General features: G+C 35.1%; 2 protein-coding genes across 2 annotated transcripts; one reads left to right on the forward strand and one right to left on the reverse strand.

The window, feature by feature from the left end:
* Positions 1 to 955: 955 nt before the first annotated feature.
* Positions 956 to 10,668, forward strand: LOC128175091 (glutamate receptor ionotropic, kainate 3-like). The gene is made up of 6 exons (XM_052840501.1): positions 956 to 1,317; positions 1,616 to 1,645; positions 7,775 to 7,975; positions 8,279 to 8,633; positions 9,004 to 9,725; positions 9,931 to 10,668. The coding sequence occupies exons 1-6, from the start codon at positions 1,261 to 1,263 to the stop codon at positions 10,057 to 10,059; spliced, it is 1,494 nt and encodes a 497-aa protein (XP_052696461.1). The 5' UTR covers positions 956 to 1,260; the 3' UTR covers positions 10,060 to 10,668.
* Positions 10,669 to 11,429: 761 nt separating this feature from the next.
* LOC128175092 (HHIP-like protein 1) lies at positions 11,430 to 19,660 on the reverse strand. Its single transcript, XM_052840502.1, has 9 exons — positions 19,467 to 19,660; positions 18,793 to 19,314; positions 18,469 to 18,542; positions 17,858 to 18,024; positions 15,060 to 15,200; positions 14,761 to 14,893; positions 13,319 to 13,464; positions 12,788 to 12,866; positions 11,430 to 12,011 (listed from the first exon to the last, which is right to left on the reverse strand). Exons 2-9 carry the CDS (start codon positions 19,282 to 19,284, stop codon positions 11,894 to 11,896), a joined length of 1,350 nt encoding a protein of 449 aa, XP_052696462.1. The 5' UTR covers positions 19,285 to 19,314; positions 19,467 to 19,660; the 3' UTR covers positions 11,430 to 11,893.
* Between the last annotated feature and the right edge of the window lie 77 nt (positions 19,661 to 19,737).

Here is a 19,737-nt window from a genome sequence, read left to right on the forward strand (position 1 = left end):
TAACATTTTTAAAATATTTTGGTCAATCATTTATAATGCACCAATAAACCATTTTATACATAACGCTTCGCGTCGGTTGACAATGGTTTTCTCGGGGTGTCAATTTCAACTGTTACCGTCCCAAACAGGCATTATTTATATATTATTAATTGATTAATTCCTAGCTCTCTGATTGGCTCATATCCAACTATCTTGAAAAAAAAACCAGAAAGTTATATTCACCTGCACGGGACCTAGGGGGTCAATATAACATTTGATTTTCTCTACATTGGACTAAAAAAAGATCTTTCAATGAAACATTGCGTTTCTCAATTTCTTCGGCTATGACTTCAAACTAAAACGTTGCTTGATAACACTCAGTTTAATATATGTCTGTATCAATTTGTCGCTGAATCATATAATAAAATAATTATTGCTGTTTTTGAGGTCAATACGATGATTTCGCTACCCTCGAAGTACAATATTAACCTCGCCTCCGGCTCGGTGAATATTGTACTTCTCGGGTAGCGAAATCATCGTATTGACCTCAAAGACAGCAATAATTGTAGTATCTGATATCGTTGGGAATCATATTTCTGTTCTAAAGGTAGAAAAATCAGTTTAAGGAAAGTGAAATATTATATTATATATAATAATAATAATATATATTTTGAACATAAATCGAAAAAGTTATTTTGATACAGGGGTCGATTTCCACGTGTAAAAAAGCTTGATACGATACATTACGAATGTTGAATTCGTGCTATAATGACAGTCGTTATGATCCATACGAACTCAAATATACCTAAAAGAACTGCGCTTGGCTTGTTTATCTTGGTTGTAATTAGTAATATTTCTCTGAAACCGATTGCTCGTTTGTTTCTATATTAACTTTTCCCCTCCAGCATTACACACGCGCACGCCTCTCAGTTGGGATCAATTACTTTTTCATTGGCATAAGGAATTGAAAGCGCGTACATTATAGCCCAAGAAAATATAATACACTTGGAGGTATACAGTTTCTCGCTGCTGTCATATATTGCATGGGTATATATACATTGTATATTAGTACGGATGCTACAAGCATACAAACTTAGGAATCTAATATTAACGCTCGCGGTAATCATAGTATGTTTTTCACATCAGTACTCGAGAATCGGGCGGCGGCTGTATGAATTCCCATGATTGTGTATCACTGGAGGATTAAGCTATAATGCGCACACACCCTTTCTGAAATCGGCGGGATTTATGCAACTTGCTCTTTGAGTAATCACGACAGCTATGGAGAGATTTGTGTATTGGGTTTTGTTAGTTTACACCATTCTTCAATTGAGTGAGGTACGTAATGTCTTTGGATAAATGGAGTCATTTTCAGTCAATTATCTCATTTTGCGGAGAATTCAAGCAGTCTATTTATAGACTAGGTGATGTATGTGTGGGGGTTTTCTCGCGGTGTTTTTTTTTAATCAATATATCTACCTGAGAGAGAGAGAGAGAGAGAGAGAGTATAATAATATATAATAATAATAGTATTGTTTGAAACCTCATTTCATGCAGAAAACCTAATTGATTGATTCAAAAGTTTGAAAACATTTTGATTTAGGAAATTCTTATATTTTTCTCTATTTTGTTTCAGGCAACTCCATTAACTGTTTCGTCGGTTCTGGTAAGCTCAATATGTGTGTACATAAACTACAAAGGCAACAGTTGCTTCATTAATCAGAGAACCATTATGCATGCAGTACTGTACATTCCATGCCTAGCAAGCGCACAAAAGAATTTTCATTCGTTAGTTCTTGGGTATTACGGCAAAATTGCAATTTACTGCTGTTCCATTTTGTCTTGCAGCTATTTTCTCGTGTTAATATAAAGCCCTTTCTCAACTAATTGCTGTCTTTTTCAATAGAGAAGCTAGTACTAACGTATTGATTGCTGGTGTCATATAACATCTCTTCTAGCTGTGATTCTGACAGATGCGCTTCTGACAGTTTCCAAGGACGTGACTGCATGGTTATCCTTACACTGCTGAGGATATAGAAAGCTCTTAAGCGATGTTTTGCATTTAGAACTCAGCGGATTTAGAACTATGTTTATACAGAATATATTTATCGCTCGGCCAGTACACTTTGCGCGTGCTATATGTTTAATCTTGCTAAAATCTGGTCTAAGTAAATGGTTCGCGATTTATTTACTTTTGTCTGTGAATGTTACGATACCGATATACTACATTTTTAAATTTAAAAAAAGTTAAGACGAAAAGATATGTTACAATGGAAAAAGAAAAAACAAACTAGGGCTTGTATTATAAATATGAAAGGGTTCGGTATATGCATGTCTGTTTCAATTATCTAGCAAGAAGCATCATTGTTTGTTTTTGCTGCATATTAAGGTCAGCAGCTTTCGGAGCTAAAATTATCATCTCCTTCACACTAGGATCTACGCATGTTACTTCTTTCCAGCAATTTACTTGCCTGCTAGAAAAACATCACTGACATGATTGAATGAGCAGAAAAAGTCAATATATTGCTTGTCTTGACAAGTTTAATTTGACTAACATTGATGCATGACCCCCCTCCCTCTCTCTCTCTCTCTCTCTCTCTCTCTCATTTTATAATTCTAGTATACATCAGGTAGCTTTTGGTAAATAAAATGGTTAAAAGTTCACATTTAAAAAAAAAACTCTTAGTTTGAAAATTCAATTCGTTATGCAAAATGTTTGACTTTATCGATTTTTAACCAGTATTTTATGTTGAAAACAGTGTAAACCGTACCGTAGGAGTTTCGCCTTCAAAGAATGCAAAGAAAATTAATATTTTATCGCTTTATTCAAAAGGGAAGGAAAAATAGTTTTGGGTCGTTTTGTTGCCATGTGGCAGTGTAAGTTAATATTGCGGCTCTTCTAGCTTGTTTACGTACCATTTAAGTCACTGGCGTCGGAAGCAAATTGAAAGTGGGGGGGCTAGACTAATCCTTAGAAATATTGAGAAAAAAGTAATTCCCAAAATCACGGAAATCCTAATCCGTGGGGGGGGGGGGGGGTATACCAACAGAAAAAAAATTGCCCAATTTTTTTTTCCAAAATCATGAAATTCCTAATCCGTGGGGGGGGGGGGGATAGTTTGCTTCTGAATCCAACTTCTCAATCTTTCAAGGTTGTATTGTTTATTGGCTAAATTCAAATGAATTATAAGCTGTTGAAACATATGTACATAATTATAAATATATAATGCTACACTCTATCCAATCAAAATCAAACAGTTCGCTATTGACGTTAAACAATATTCAAAAAAAATATTATTCATACATGTACATTCATAGGAGGAGAGACCCTATAAATCAATAAATCAAATGATTATAATAATGATAATAATGATAATAATAGTAATATTAATAATAATAGTGATAGTAATAATACATCAGTTGGATGTACTAGTTATCCGACATCCCGTTTTTTACCTGCCTCACGCAGAAACATTGCGAGATGGCACAATTGTTTGCGATTATGAATGGCAAGGAGTTGAACTAACTTAAACATTGAAGGACGAGACCAGTAATATTTTTTTAAATACAATACCCGTAGACTTTTATAAAATGGACAGATAAGTATGAAATGGAATTCATCCTCGACTTCACCTAAATTACAATATTTACAGATACGCATCGATCTGACAGTTCCATTATATCGGCCTTGCTCTACCAAAAGCATATGCGATGACAGTCTATATTTTGTTAAAAGGACAACAAGGTTTTCCGGAATATTTTTACTCAAATAAAATTGTAACGAAAAAGTGTCAGGCAGATACTTGTACAATAAACATTTAGAGGATGACTCAAAAAATGCGTCTCTTTCCTGAATAAAAAAATCAGACAATCTCTGCTTTACAATTTTTAAGAAAACATTAGTGTTAGCCACATTTTGTGAAAGCCAGACCTCATGCATACCCAGAGATACTAATAATTCTCTGACATTAAAACACCATGTATTTGGTATCAACTGTGAGACCATTTCCTCATATACATTGCGTAATATACAATTTTCTGTTTTAATCAATTTCAACCAATACTTAATGATACGCAATTTACGTATAATACTCATAGGTAGACGACCTAACTCTGAATAAACCATAAAGTTTGACGTACATTTTTTAACTTTCAAAATTCTTTTACAAAAATTTGTGTGAACTCGTTCTATTTCATCACCAGAGTGAAAACCCCATATCTCAGAGCCATAGTTAAGAACGCTAGATACATAGGTGTCAAAAATGCTTAATTTAGTCTCAATATTTAAATAAGTTTCATTACATAGTTTTAGAATACCAAACATACATTTCCTACCCTGCATTGCAATTGTTTTCTGTGTAACATTAAAATTCCCATTAAAATTCAAATTGATTCCTAAATAATTGAAACAATTAACAACCTCAACATGCTTTTGGTCATAGGTCCAAAAATCATTTTTACACATTCTACCCGCATGTCGAAAAACAACTATTTTAGTTTTATCTGTGTTCACACCAATATTCCAATCATTACTAAATTGATACAATTGATTCAACATACCCTGTAGACTCTCCCTTGAATTAGCTATTAACACAGTATCATCAGCATACATTAAAAGAAAAAGCGAAAGGTCTCTGAAGTCAACAGGTTCACAACAACTTCGGATAAGATCCATTTCAAAATCATTAATATATAATGAAAAAAGAAAAGGCGACAAAGCCTCTCCTTGCATAAGTCCAGTTGTTGACGAAAAATAATTTGACAGTTCAGACTTATATCTGACACATGATTTTAACTCACAATAAATATGCTTAATAATACTTAACAACTTTCCCGTGACTCCATTTGTAGCAAGTTTGTATAATAACTTGTTTCTATTCACACTATCAAACGCTTTTCTGTAATCAACAAAACAACAATATAATTTCTTTTTCTTTTTCAAATATAAAGATACTAAACTAGTAAGTGCAAAAATAGCATCTGTGGTACTATGACCTGGCTTAAACCCAAACTGCGCATCGCTTATGATACTATTGTCGTCAGACCAGCGAAGTAATCTATAGTTCAACACTGTGGTAAATATTTTTGCCAGATTACTAACAAGAGTTATTCCCCTGTAATTGTTAACATCATTGGTGTTACCTTTTTTAAGAAGTGGAATTATTACACCTATAGACCAGCTCCTTGGGAAAGTACCTGCATCCAAAATTTTATTAAAAAGTCTAACTAAAACTGGTAAAAAAAACTCTTTAAATTTAACAAAATATTCATTTAACAGGTGATCTGTTCCGGCAGCTTTACCACATTTTAATTTTTTTAATACTGAAAGTAATTCCTCCTCATCTATGGCTTTATCTAATTCACTAAAAACAGTATCAGTACTCCTCTGCTCAAAAAATGGACTTTCAATGTCTACAATATTTTCATCTACATTACAAACACTCTTAAAATATTGATAAAAAGCATCTAAATCTAAAGAGCTTTTAATTGTTTTTCTTTTCTTGAAAAGGTAAATTTAGGAACAACAATAATCTTTCCTGTGAGAAAAAGTAGGGGGGCTGAACCCTCTATCATGCTATGTTTCTAATGGTTAGGTATAACTTTGCAAAAAAAGTGGGGGGGGGCTAAGCCCCCCCTAGCCCCCCCCCCCCCCCCCGGTTCCGACGCCTATGTAAGTACTGTATATTGTAACAAATGCACTTTTTCTCAAGTCTTCATATGAACATGCCTTTGCACAACTTATACTTAAATAGTGAGAGGGTTGAGGTTAGCAGAATTTTTGCTGTCCAGTTCTTTTTTGTTTTGCCTCTGTCTAGAATAACGCAACATCATTGGATAAAACGGGTTACATGGTTGTCGTATATGGTTCTGTTAACTGCAATCAGCAAATTATATACATGTATTAACCGCAACATGGGGCCTTAACACGTCATTTTCATGATGTTACTTTCCCCAGTTTAATAACTTACAAAAAGTTTTAATCCTCGATAGAACAGTACATATATTAAGTTGCTTACTCACAATCGACGAAATTTGCCGCGCCTTAAATTGACCCAAGTATCCCGACATATTTCTGTGGACAGTCATTGACAAACTTGATAAGTAAAAACAAACTTGACTGTTGTTTATCTAGTATTAATTAATACAGCAAAATAAACAACATGAATTTTGTTATATTTCGGTACGTGAACTTACAATACAGATTTTTTAATTGTAGAGAGTTACAAGTACATGCATTGCACGATATATTGTATCGTATTTAATCCTTGAAATAACTCTATGAAATATGTTTGTATCAAAAATTGATTAAATTGATTATCTTTTTGATAACCCATTTTATTTAAGTGGTCGTGGGTATCAATTTCCGTGGATTTAATAATTCACAGTTTCACAGGATGCGTGAACTCGTCGACAGCGGTCCTCATGAATGATGAAACATGTTGTCATAGATCTTACTTCGATGAGCTTTTGAATATAACAACGAAATTCATGAAAAATGAAGTACTAGGGATACTAATGAAACATCAGTTTATACAAAACATGTTTATGCACCTCGCGTACCATTTCCATGGTATTTTAGTGAATCAACTGTATACATATACATACAATTATTAACATACACATGTACTGGGCTTGCTCACTGAGGGAATATTTCAATTTACAGATTTGTTCTGCTGGCAATTACCCGTTATTTGACATCTGTCCTTTTGCTTAAAATTGCAAGGCATTTTACAGATGTCCTAGTACTTGCTCAATCAATAATCGCTATTTTACAATTGTTTTTGCTTAATCGCTGTGACAATCATGCGATAGCATCTTGCCATTATGTGGTAAACAGTATCTAAAACCCCAGTCACATTATTTGACCATTGAGACATAATAAGTTCATACCAAACCAAACATGTAACAAAAGTACATGCAACTTTACAATTATTATAGTATCAATTGCAGTATATGTCATTTTCATCAATGGTTAAATGACATTTTTCAATATTGACATGCTTAAATGGGCATGTTCACGATTTTGGTCAACCTCTATTTCTCTGGGTTTTTTTTATTTACAATGCTTTGGGAATGCATTTTTAATGATCAAATGAAATTTGAGAGTCAGCCGTAGAGTTATTATTAAAATACAGGGCTTACAACTATTTGTCATTTGAATAAGGCTCGTGCCCTGTTTTTCTCTACATTATAAGGTTTAATATTCCAGTAAAAAAAATTCAAGCTGAATGTCTATCTTCTTATTAATTTTAAGCTTGGGCATATATAAACAGTTCCTAATTATATTATCACGTTCATTTCAAGTCTGGAATTTTTAATTCAACCTTAAAAATGTAAACAAAAGCTTTGTTTGCATAAAATTGTAAGCTCTGTATTTCACTTATAAATCGACGAATGACGCTCAAATTTCGGTTGTTTACTAAAATTAGAAATGCTTTACTGGAACATTGTAAACAATCAAAATGTAAAAATAAATTTTGACCAAAATCTTGACCATGCCCCTATAATGGTCACACTTGTTACATATTACATCTTTCAATTATTAGAATTGAAATTGTAGAATTGGATTGAAAAATTAGAGAATTTTCTTAGACTTTCTTTCCAAATATCTTTTTCATCGGTCGACGCTTCATATGATTAACCAAAAACAACTTTTTAGAGTAGGAATAAACACTTTGATATATTTCATTCAATAAGCAAAGGAAATAATTCATGCAGAATGTCCTTTCACTAAACTTTAAATATACGTATTTCATTTAAGCGCTCTAATATTAAGTTTGTTTGATTTTTCTAGACTTCGCCATTCCTTATGGAGGTAAAAAATGACGAATTTGGTGATAACAAAACATATCGCGGCTATATTATCGACCTGTTAGATGAAGTAAAGAAAAAAGCGAACTTTGAGTACAGAATTGAAATCTCGCCCGATGGGACATTTGGACGAGAGTTGACGCCGGGGAACTGGAGCGGAACAATCAATGAGGTCATTCAAAAGGTAACAAACAAGTATAGGATTTAAACATCAGAATATGAAAAAAAAAATACTTATTTCGCCACATTGAGTTTGATTCGAGAGGTCGAATGTCTAGAACGTCTTTGTTATGTTAATAGCAATGAAATTCGTAGATGAATTCAGAACTAAATCGAGCTATGGGAGAAAACTTGAGCTAATTCATGAATCTAGCAATGAAAACGATTGATAGCAACTGCTTAGAATGGACCTCGAACCTGCCTGCTACTGACTTAAGTGGCTTAAGTGATTAAAAGCTGTGTTCAACAACTTTTAATTATGCTTTAGAGGGCTGCCTTTGCCGCAGGTCCAATAACCATCACTTCTAAACGGGCAAAGAGCGTCGACTTTTCCACTCCGTTTCTTACAACACCATTTGGAATAGTATTGCAGAAACCGGAGAACATCGAGGAAACAGTGGAGCACCGCCTGTTGAGGATCTGGGCCCCGCTCAAACCCAGCGTGTGGATGATGATCTTCATCTCGTTTCTCGTGACCAGCATCATACTGTACGTGGTGTCTTATTTTAACCCCTATGAATGGCGGAGAATGTCGCACGACAGGGAAGCAACTCTTCGTGAAGGGGAGTCCTTCACCTGTATGAACAGCTTCTGGTTCGCCATAAGCGCTCTGATGTGGCAAGGTAACGCTCTTGATATTGCAGAAACATAGGTGCAAGTACATGCATAGTGGCATAATTTTGCGTCAAGTTGAAAGTGTTTTAGTACTGTCATCCGCTAAAATAGGTACCCTATCTTCAGCTGAAATGTTATGTGGCAATTTATTATAACGGTTGAATAACATTTGAGTTAAAAATTAGTGAAAAGGGGGCTTTTCTTTATTTTTTTTTTCTCATAGATGTGTAACGTAACAATGATTTTTTTCCTCTTCTACTTTTGATTCTTTAAACACAACTACCTCAATTGGTTGGTTCACTATATCGAGACAAAATCATCTGTGATATGTACATTTTTTTAAATTGAAACTAACGGACTTGTGTCCTGATTTTGTAGGTTACGTTCGGGCTCCTCGCTCCATCGGTGGCAGAATCATTGTCATGTTTTGGTGGCTTTTTGCCATCATTTCGATCTCTTGTTACATCGCAAACCTATCAAATTTACTCAAGCTTGAGAGCAACACCAAAAGCATCGAAAAGATTGTAGCAGTTAAGAATTTCAACGATTTCGTGAACAGTGACATTCCATATATCATTACCAAAGGAGGAGCAATGGAAGAGTTTATTTCCAAATCAGAGGCCAGGATAGCCCGGCAGCTAAGGTCCAAAGGGTACGGCACCGTTAATTCCATAAAGGAAGGCTTGGAAAAAGTCAACGACGAGCCGACGCAGGCTCTAGCGTTTATAGGGGAATCCATGATGATCAAGTACTATTTGCGAAGCTATTCCTGCAAGCTTTATGTAGTTGAGGATCCGTCTTTTTATAGACAATATGCCTTAGTTTTACCAAAAGACTCGACGATCGAACGGAGACTGAATGCAGCAATATCGTCGCTGGATGAAGTAGGAATTCTAAATGACATGTATGAAAGGTGGTTTTCCGCGTCCTGTCGAGGAATTTCATTTGACTTGAGTCGCCCCGAGCTTTACGAAGTTCCAAAATTCTTTGTGCTCGATGTCGGCCATTTTTCTGGAGCCATGTTGGCTTTAGCCATTGGATTGGTGTTTGGGGGTTTGGTTACGTTAATAGAATACATCATCTACAAATATGCCGAAGAGGTAATGAAAACATTACAATATGGGCATTTCGTTCAAATGTGAAATAAATTTGCTTCACATTGGAATGTTTTAGATTTATCATTTTAGATTCTGATTTAAATTGGATATGCATACAAATATCATTGATACTTTTTTAATAGTACACATATTAACGATATCGTTAACGTTTCTTTAAAAAGATATGATTTTCAATCTTTTTTTTTAGCCGGAAAAGGAAAAATCGAAGGCCAAAAGGAAGGCAAGGTTGGGAGTTCAACAGGAAGCGGAAATAGAGGGTGCGTCCGATTCCGCCAACAGGCTGTTGTCCGGAAACAAATCAACAACGACGGTGTGAGAGTTGTCAAAATAAGATTAACTAGACTATGATTTCTATTTAAATTTCCACCTCTATATGTTCTAGCTTTATATCTCATTCCAGTTTTTGTACCTACAATTGTTGCTTTGGATCCAGATTTACCCTTTTCGTAGTAGATTTTTTAAGGGGAGGGTGACTGTTGTGGGAGAGATCACCCTTAAAGTTTGTTAATCACATTATCATCTGATAAACTGAACATTTTTTTATCTAAGGATTTATTTATCTTAGGAATACCCAAAACTGGGCATCTTTATACTTATCATGTTGTTACTTTTGAATGTAATGAATGGATGCTAATGCAAATTTTTCAACATGCAGCTCAACAATTACAACATGCAGCTCAACAATTACAATACAAATGTATAAAAATAAGTGACCTGAGGTTTATTTACATAACAAAGAATTGTGAGCTCATTATCTCGGTCATAACTTGAGACCGACATCCAAATTTTGGTTGACTACTAGAAATGCCTAACAGAAGCATTTAAAACATTAGAAACCTGAAAAATAAATTTTGGCCAAAATCGTGGTCATGCGCCTTTGATAAATAGGAAAATGTTGCAAAAATAAAAAATGTAGAATGCTTGATATTGTATTATTGTAAGTATATGTAAGTATTATTGTTGAAATATTTTTTTTTAAGTTTAATGAACACGTTGAACAAAATAGCCAATAGTCTTATATATCTCCCAACATTAGCGTTTTTAACTATGAATTCATGCAGTAAATCGAATTGATTTAATACTTTTCATAGTTATTTGTAAACCAAATCGGAAAAAACCAATCATTCAATAAATTGGCAATATATAAAGCATTTACTGGAAAATCAGAGAATTTTATTACGAGCAATGAATAAAGATATCAACGACCTTGGTGTTATGGCGAGCATATCACACGAAAGAATGAAGAGCTAGCAATTTATGAACACGTTTTTATCATTATTGCTGACAGCACAGCGATAAGATGCACAGCTAGGGTTATCTGTGCGAAGATAGTATGCTCCTCTTCCATGTGCATCTTTCTATCAAAATAGCTCTTAATTTATTTCGCTGTTACGGCGGCGCTTTGATTGTATATTCATGTGTCTATTACAAAGGCATGTATATGTACGTCATAATATTGTACAACGTATATACTAGCGGTAGAAGTATGTCGTTACCAATGTGTGTATGCGTACGTTTATATTAAGACATAGGATTGATGCGTAACGCCAATTTGAAAGATTTATACAAATACATGACTGTATAGAGTAAATTAATTATAATCGTGATGATTATTTGATGTAACATATATTTTTTTTTAAATCGCCCATACAAATTCATAAAATTAAAAAAACCGAACCAAAAAACCCCACGTCTTCAACATTTATTTATAAATCGTGCTTGTACGGTTTCATAAAGACGTACATAGCACATTGATATACAAAAGAAAACGAAATAAATGCCCAATTCAAATATAAAAAACAAGTTTCAACGTCCCACATGACAAATAGTTGTGTGTTTCAAAAACTACGTTGATCCATGAATTAGAGAGATTACATGCAGCCATTGAGAATATGGTCATCACATAAAAAGAATATCATCGGCAGTCACATAGTGATACAATTGAAATAAAAGAGAAATTATCTGAAATTCAATTGTTTTTTCCAGATTTTACGCTCGATGACAATATAGGCAATACATGATCATCGACTCCATGATTTGCACCAAACACATTTCATCATATCATTTACGCATATCTCACTTTTACACACGACATATTCTATCAGACAGTCATTGCTGTAAATTTATTGATATCTAGAGATGTACGAATGTCATAGAATATGAAAGTAGTTCTTTGAAAAAGCCTGGACTGCCAGCGATATAACAACACTGCTTATCGTTGTCCACAGACTGAAATGTGATGACGCTTCACAAACTGTGAAGTCATGGCTGTAAAAGAAAGACAAATCCGTCAGAGAGAGAGAGAGAGAGAGAGAGAGAGAGAACAAACTCCATACTTCATGCTAAATAATTTGCTATGGGGGGGGCAGGGGGCATGCCCCACCCACCCCACCCCCACTTTTTCTCGCAGCCAACATTTTTATAAGATGAAGATGGTCACTTTCACTTATTTGGGAGCATGTAATTTAAAATTTAATTAAAAGGAAAGAAATAAATAGTGATATTGGTGTTATATGAACTTACTGGTACGCAATGCTCCCCCCTCCCATGATTTTGTGAAGGGGTTTTTTGGCTAGTCAGGATTTTTTGGATGAGTTTGCCCCCCCCCCTCCCCACTTTTAAAAACGATGCTACGTACATGGTTCCATGTTTGATTATATTACAATATGTATTTGTTTTTACTGCCTGTGAAGCAAAATAACACTATGCTACTGGTATTTTCAGAGCAAGAATTTCTATGCATAAACATTAATTAACAATTATGGGCTTGCCAAAACAATTTTGTTATTTCCTTCAGCATACAGATGTACTGTATTAAAAATCAGGGGAGGCGGTATTAATCCAACGTATAAGTTGGCCAACTTTTCCCTAAACCTTTCTCATGGTTCTGAGTAAAACAACAAAACCCAAATGCTTATTGGACCTGTTCCTTACTGCTATGCGACAGCTTTGAGATCGGACCAGAAGGCTTACTCTGTACGATTTTGAAGTGGTTTACTGTAGCGTTGTAGTCATAGAAGTACAGAAATAAAAGGCAGACTTACTTTGGGGAGACAAGCTTTAGAAGTCTGTCATCTGTCGATCGACCAGTGAAAGACTTTGTGGTCAGCAAGTAAACTTCTCCTGAAAGAAGCGACTTATATGAAAACTAAAAATAATATATACACAGTTTTAACTTTAGAACGTGAATGTCCTACCCATTGGTATATTTGTATACTTTCAACAGTAAAAACAACAAGTAAAACTTTGTGAATGAAGGAATAAGTATTTTACCTATCCTTTAATCATTAAAAAGTATCGTAAAAATACATGCATCTTGAAGATTTATTTTTTTGATTACTTAACTGATGTAGATAAAAAAAAATACTGACCACGTAACAGGGACATTACCGGTCAAGTACACGGCATGGTATAGCAATCACATGGACGTACTAATTTTGAATGTTGACTATTATGAGAGTTTGATGTTTTTTAAAATGATTTTTTATTCAAATGCTTTGAGTAACACTTGTAATATAGCCTTTGATAGTGGTATAATAACGGAACTGTTGTTCCCAGTTCCCACGCTCCATTACCTTTCCTGTCCTGAGAGAAGGACACGAGGTAGTCCTCCCCCACGGACTCTCGGGCGTGGCACGGACACACCCCCGGGTCACAATAATACAGGTGGTTCTCCTCCCACTGACCCCCACTGCTGTTTTTCAATGTTAGGAGGAAGTTTCTGGTGGAAAAAGTTACAAATTTATTGTTTAAAAAATTTATCACATGCAGAAATATCTATGATATCATATTTATTATTCTATAGTTTGTTTGAGAATATTGCTTAGTTTAGAGCTTTTTAATTTCAAAGAATAAGGAATCATTCTTTAAATATTACAAAGTATAACTTTGGTTGGGGCGTGGTTAATTCCAATAAAGCCTTAAGGGCTTTATGATATATTTGACAACGCTGCCTCCGAAAATATCACATCATAATATTCAAAGAATGATTTCTTATAACTTACTAGTATATTGATAGTATTTCCAATTTCTTTACTTTAAATCAATTAACATTTTAGAACCACTATTTTTTTCATGTATCACATGCTATGTATTTCCAATACCGTTTTTCGATTATGCTATGAAAAAAACTGAACTTTATTTATTTTACAACGATTGATAAGCAAGTTCTACAACTTATATTAATATCTCTCGTTGGCACGGATATTAGCGCGAGGGGGCCATTGGTGTGGGAAGAAGCCGGAATACCCGGAGAGAACCCACATGTCCAAGCGGGCAACCGCCATACCCTATCACATACAACCACTGTCGATCACGGGGATCGAACTCGGATCGCAGCGGTGAAAAGCGAGTGCATTGTCCACTACGCTACTTGGACACCTGTTATAAGATACGCCCATTTTGCGTCGCTCATCTTTAATGAAATTATTGAGATGTAGGCCTCAAAATTGATTCGTATTGTTGTCACAGACAAAGACAGTTAAAAATGTAAATATTTTGAAATTAACACGTCAAACCTAGAAACAATTTATGAACTATATATACCTGTGATTGTGCAAATTTTGGTATATGTATATTAAAAGTATTATGTATTATGAAAAGTACAATGTATATTCTGTGACATTACTTTTGGATTCAACCCTTGCACATGTAAATTTCACACAATTCCTCAAGCATTGTGTGACGTTCATAAACATTTCCTTAGGACGGAACATACATCTGTCGTGTACTTAAAATGTCATCTACCTACATGTAGATGTCGGTAATTTAACGACTCGCTCTTTTCTATTTTTTTTTTCTAAAAATAAAAATATTACTTATCTTTCCATCAACGATAAAAAAAACTCCTATATTACTTGAAACCATATTGACTAAAGCATGAAAATAACAGATTTAATTGTGATTTACAGCATTTTTTTTTCTGATCCTTTTTTATTTGCAAAAAAAATATTTTCCAATCCATTAGATAACGTTTAGAATAATACCGGTATATGATTACATTTTTATAAAGTCATACTTAGAAAACATATCTGCAAACAGGTATCTCCCGGTGAGGTTTTGGATGGACGGTCCCCTGTACACGTAGCCTCCTATCACGGCCGCAGGGCCCTTACTGTGGTTATATGTAAATATGGGATCACCCTCGAGGCCTGTATATTCAGAAGGAGAATAAATCATACATAACTTCCATCTTTATACTCTTGTGAATGTTTCAAAAATATTTATTGGTTGTTTATCTGCATTCTCTGAAATCAAAAAAAAAAAAATATGCGACGTGGATAAATGCTTTAGAGTCAAGTTGAATATTATTATAACCTGTGATGTTACAGGGGTGGTCGTTACATATTGCGCCCTCTTTGATGTCCCATCCGTAGTTACGTCCCTTTTGGATGAAATTTATCTCGTCCTGTGCTCCTTCTCCCAAGTCGCCACAATAGATGTCGCCTCTGGTACTTCCTGTAGAGAAAATGGTATGATATCTTAAGGATGGACAGCATAATATGTCATTAAATGACTTTATTACCTAATCAAAGGGATTTTGTTGTTTTATTACAAATTAAATATTTGCGTCTATTTTGAGCTGCCGGTCAATAGACTGCAATCATTTAGACCGCCGGTCAATAGACTGCGATCTATTGGACCGCCGGTCAATAGACTGCGATCTATTGGACCGGCAACGTAATTCAGAACGCGGGTATGTTAATGTTATATCCTTTCGATAGTTGTCATGGAATGTATTATACAATTATTTAATGCTTTAGCAGTCAATAGACCAGAATATTTTTCCCGAGGTGCAGGGAACAGTTCAGTATGATCTATTGCCCGAGGCCAACGGCCGAGGGCAATAGATCATACTGAGCTGTTCCCTGCACCAAGGGAAAAAATTCTGGTCTATTGACTGTTCAAGCGTTAAATAATTGTTTTATTACCTAATTCCTTTTTTAGTTTTCGGGGTTTACAATTTGCATATTGCAATGATTTTCGTGCCATTATGCAATATACTAAGATTTTTTTTTCATCTTTTACATGCACAAAACCTGTTGCTTGCATTACAACATCTCAATTTAATAGTTTACACAAAGAAGGGGGAATCTTCAACCTATTAGATTTTAAATACATGTAGTCTTTTACCTTATATCAGGCTTTAAAACTATTGATTATTTGATACTCCATTTTGATAACATTGAATTTGGTTTCACCAAGTACTAAAAACAGCGTCTATGTAAAGGAATATACATTCCATGAGAACTATCGAAAGGATGTAACATTAACATACCAGCGTTCTGAAATACGTTGCCGGTCCAATAGATCGCAGTCTATTGACCGGCGGTCAATAGATCGCAGTCTATTGACCGTCGGTCCAATAGATCGAAGACTATTGACCGGCGGTCTAATAGATCGCAGTCTATTGACCGGCAGTTCAAAATAGACGCAAATATTTAATATGTAATAAAGCAACAAAATCCCTTTGATTAGGTAATAAATTCCTTTACATAGACGCTGTTTTTAATACTTAGTGAAACCAAATTCAATGTTATAAAAAATGGAGTATCATATATAATCTAAAGCTTTATATAAGGTAAAAGCTAGACTATTTAAGTCGGGCATTAGATCATACTGAGCTGTTCCCTGCACCTCGGGAAAAATATTATACAAATATTGACTGGGTTTGAGGGCAACATTGATTATATTAGCCCCCGAGGGACGAAATATTGCCCGACGCGAAGCGGAGGGCAATATTTTCGTCCCAAGGGGGCTAATATAATCAATGTTGCCCGAAAACACAGTCAATATTTCTTTTGTTATATGAAGAAACAAACCAAAATTTAAGAAATTAATTGAAAACAGATCGCCGTAATTTTCTCAGCTCAACAAAGAATTCACGAATTCAATTTTGTGCAAAGTTCATTTCCAAAATATCCTCAGCATCAAACGGTCACTTGTGATATTCCGCCGACCGTAAGAATTATCAGACAGGTGTTCTACCTGATTTTACTTCACAGTAATTCGCAAATCCTTATATCCGTTATGATAGCAAACCGTTGCATTGCGCGTTCGTTGTTTACTTGCCTTGACTGACTGTCTATTATGACGTCACCTTGTTTTCGAGTCGCGAAGAATTATTTACGTCACCGTTTACGAATCAACAAATCAGAGGCGATTATTTGAAATAGAGGGAATGTTCTCTAGATATTATTCCTAGCCGGTCAATATCTAAAAAATATTGACCGGTCAATATTTTTCGGACGAGCTGATATTACAATTATTGACTATTCGTCTATATAGAGTTATATAATGAGAATATACTACTGAATATAACAATCTGGTCTATTGACTGCTCAAGCATTAAATAATTGTATAATATTTACGTCTTACAATGATAAAGTAAAACAGAGACACCATCCTGATTTTAGAGACTAATACATTTCAAGGCCGCAGAAACGTAGGTTAATTATATTCAACCAACAAAAATATCATGTAACTTACATATATATCTCATAATGCCAAAAAAAGTCAATATTAATCGGAGTTTTCTTTAAATATATTAAAAGCAAAATTTTACATTTAGGTCTTCTAAAACAACACTACCGTTAAAGTACATGTAGTAGAAAATGAATATTATACATGCATGTGCGGCAGGACTTGCCTTGATAAAGAACCTCTACAATATTTAATGGCTTTGTCAGAGTGCCGTGTAACGGTCTACATTTGATGCCCCATAAGAGATCTAGCGATGTCTCATGCGAGTTAAACAGTCTTACCCTAACAGGAAAAAATCAGTTGAAAAAAAATAAAGTAAAATAATTACAAAAAAAACCATGCAGAAACTTTACCAACCATCGTTTGTCCCATTTCGATCCCATATCAGCGATATCGTATTTCCAAGCAGAATGAATAATTTTTTTTAGTACCGTATAGAGCTTGCACATTCATAACCAATTATAATTTACCTAATTGTATGAACTATTATATTACAAGTCGTTGAAGACTTCTAAACGTTTTTAAGACGAATGAGAAAAATGATTTAATACATTTCAAAACTCTTTAAACATACTAAGTAGTCTTTACACAACAAGTCATGTTCTTTTATGATAAATTACAAAATGTTTTACCAATATCCAGACTGCACCTCCAAGGGTTCCGGAAACCCCAAGCATAGATTTCCCGGAGACCACTAACATCCGGGTTATCGGAAGGTATAGAATAGTAACGAATCAAATTGTCCGCGACTTCAGCATGATCTGTATCTATTCGGAGAACTTTTCCCAGAAGCGAAGACCTAAAAAGATAGCAAAAATAAATATTCACATCATGTACAAAAAATCTACATGTATTAAGTAGAGATAAACATGTTTTTAAAGGTACATAGCCCTTTTGATAAAGAAATATAACTCTTACTATATTATCACATTAGATTAACAAAACAGTTAATTAAACGAGACTTGGATGTAGGGTGTAGCCCTTTTAAAGGTATTTTTCAACGTCTAAACTACAAAGGGGTTTTTGAAATTCATCTGATGAAAAATCAATATAGGATGAGAATGAAGAATGCAACTGAAGACCAAGATAATATTATTCTTTTATGCCATAACGTCAATTAATTGTGACTAGAGTTTTTTAAAGCAAAGAGATGGTTGTATGGATCAGTGATGAACCCCGCCCAAGTCTCCCTAAGTGCACAGTAGAAGTTATATCTTATAATGACTTTTAAAAGTACACCTACATGTTCTGGGCAGTTGAGCGGAGACCTCCATCGCCGACAAAAATATAGAGGTATCCATCATTGCCAAACAGTAGCTACAACAAAAGAGGGACATTTAAAGCCATTATAGCTTTGTGTAGCTTTAATGAATGCAAATGATTACGTGTATTAGAGAGAGAGAGAGAGAGAGAGAGAGAGAGAGAGAGAGAGAGAGAGAGAGAGAGAGAGAGAGAGAGAGAGAGAAAAAGAGAGAGAGAGAGAGAGAGAGAAAGAGAGAGAGAGAGAGAAAAAGAGAGAGAGAGAGAGTCTACAGTCATCTGATTAAGTCAGTCATACACATTTTACCTGTCCTCCGTTTCTTGTAACGTTATGTTGTTGAATCACCATTATCAATTTCTCTCGAGAGACATCAACTCGTCCGAATACCTCTTGTAGTTCTGTCACGTAAGCATACTGCACGTTGTTGAACTTCCGGATAGAGTACGTGTAAAATTTACCGTTCTCTGAAAATCTTGGGTGTAGGGCTATACTCAGAAGCCCGCGCTCATCGGCGACGTCGGCGTCATATTCAACCAATGACGTCATATTCACAAAAAGTTTCTGACCGCTCAGCTCAGAGGAAAAGGAATAAACAACACCCCGTTGTTCCATTAAAAAGAATCTTCCAGCGCCTCCGTGTTCCTCCAGCATCGCCAGTGCTTTCTTTGTCGTTAGTTTTAGTTGTAAGCACACACAGGGCTGTGTGGCATTCGGTCCTAGAACCAGCGAGCTCGTGGTCAGGGTCACAGCGAAGGTAACCAAAGACAACAACACAGGACACAGATTCCTTGAAATCATCTTGCTTCCACTCACAGATCGATACTAACACTGCAGTAGAGTTTCATGGACGCGTCAACGCGAGATGGAATTAAAGTCTTAATATTGAGTAACGATTATTCGTTATCTTAAACATCAAGTGAATATCAAAACGCAAAGCTGAATCCAAACGGCATTATCTGATAATATGTGTGGGTACCTACCCAGAAGGCGATTATGCGAGGAAGCCAGTGGTGTATTATTTACAGCTGTCACTGAACGAAACGCATACGAGATCGCTGAATTCACATGTCGCTGGATTTCGGTCATCGAACGAAGATAAAAAGAAAAACAGATTTATAATGGTCATTCCAAATCATTCAGCTGTTAGACAAAAACAATTCAGTTGGAAGCACGTGTGTGTAAGTACTCAACCTGACTAGTAACGGTAACGTTTATAACACAGGTGTGAGAAAACAAACGACTGACGCCCCA

The sequence above is a fragment of the Crassostrea angulata genome, chromosome 3 (assembly GCF_025612915.1).
Source record: "Crassostrea angulata isolate pt1a10 chromosome 3, ASM2561291v2, whole genome shotgun sequence".
In the NCBI taxonomy this organism is placed as follows: Eukaryota; Metazoa; Mollusca; class Bivalvia; order Ostreida; family Ostreidae; genus Magallana; species Magallana angulata.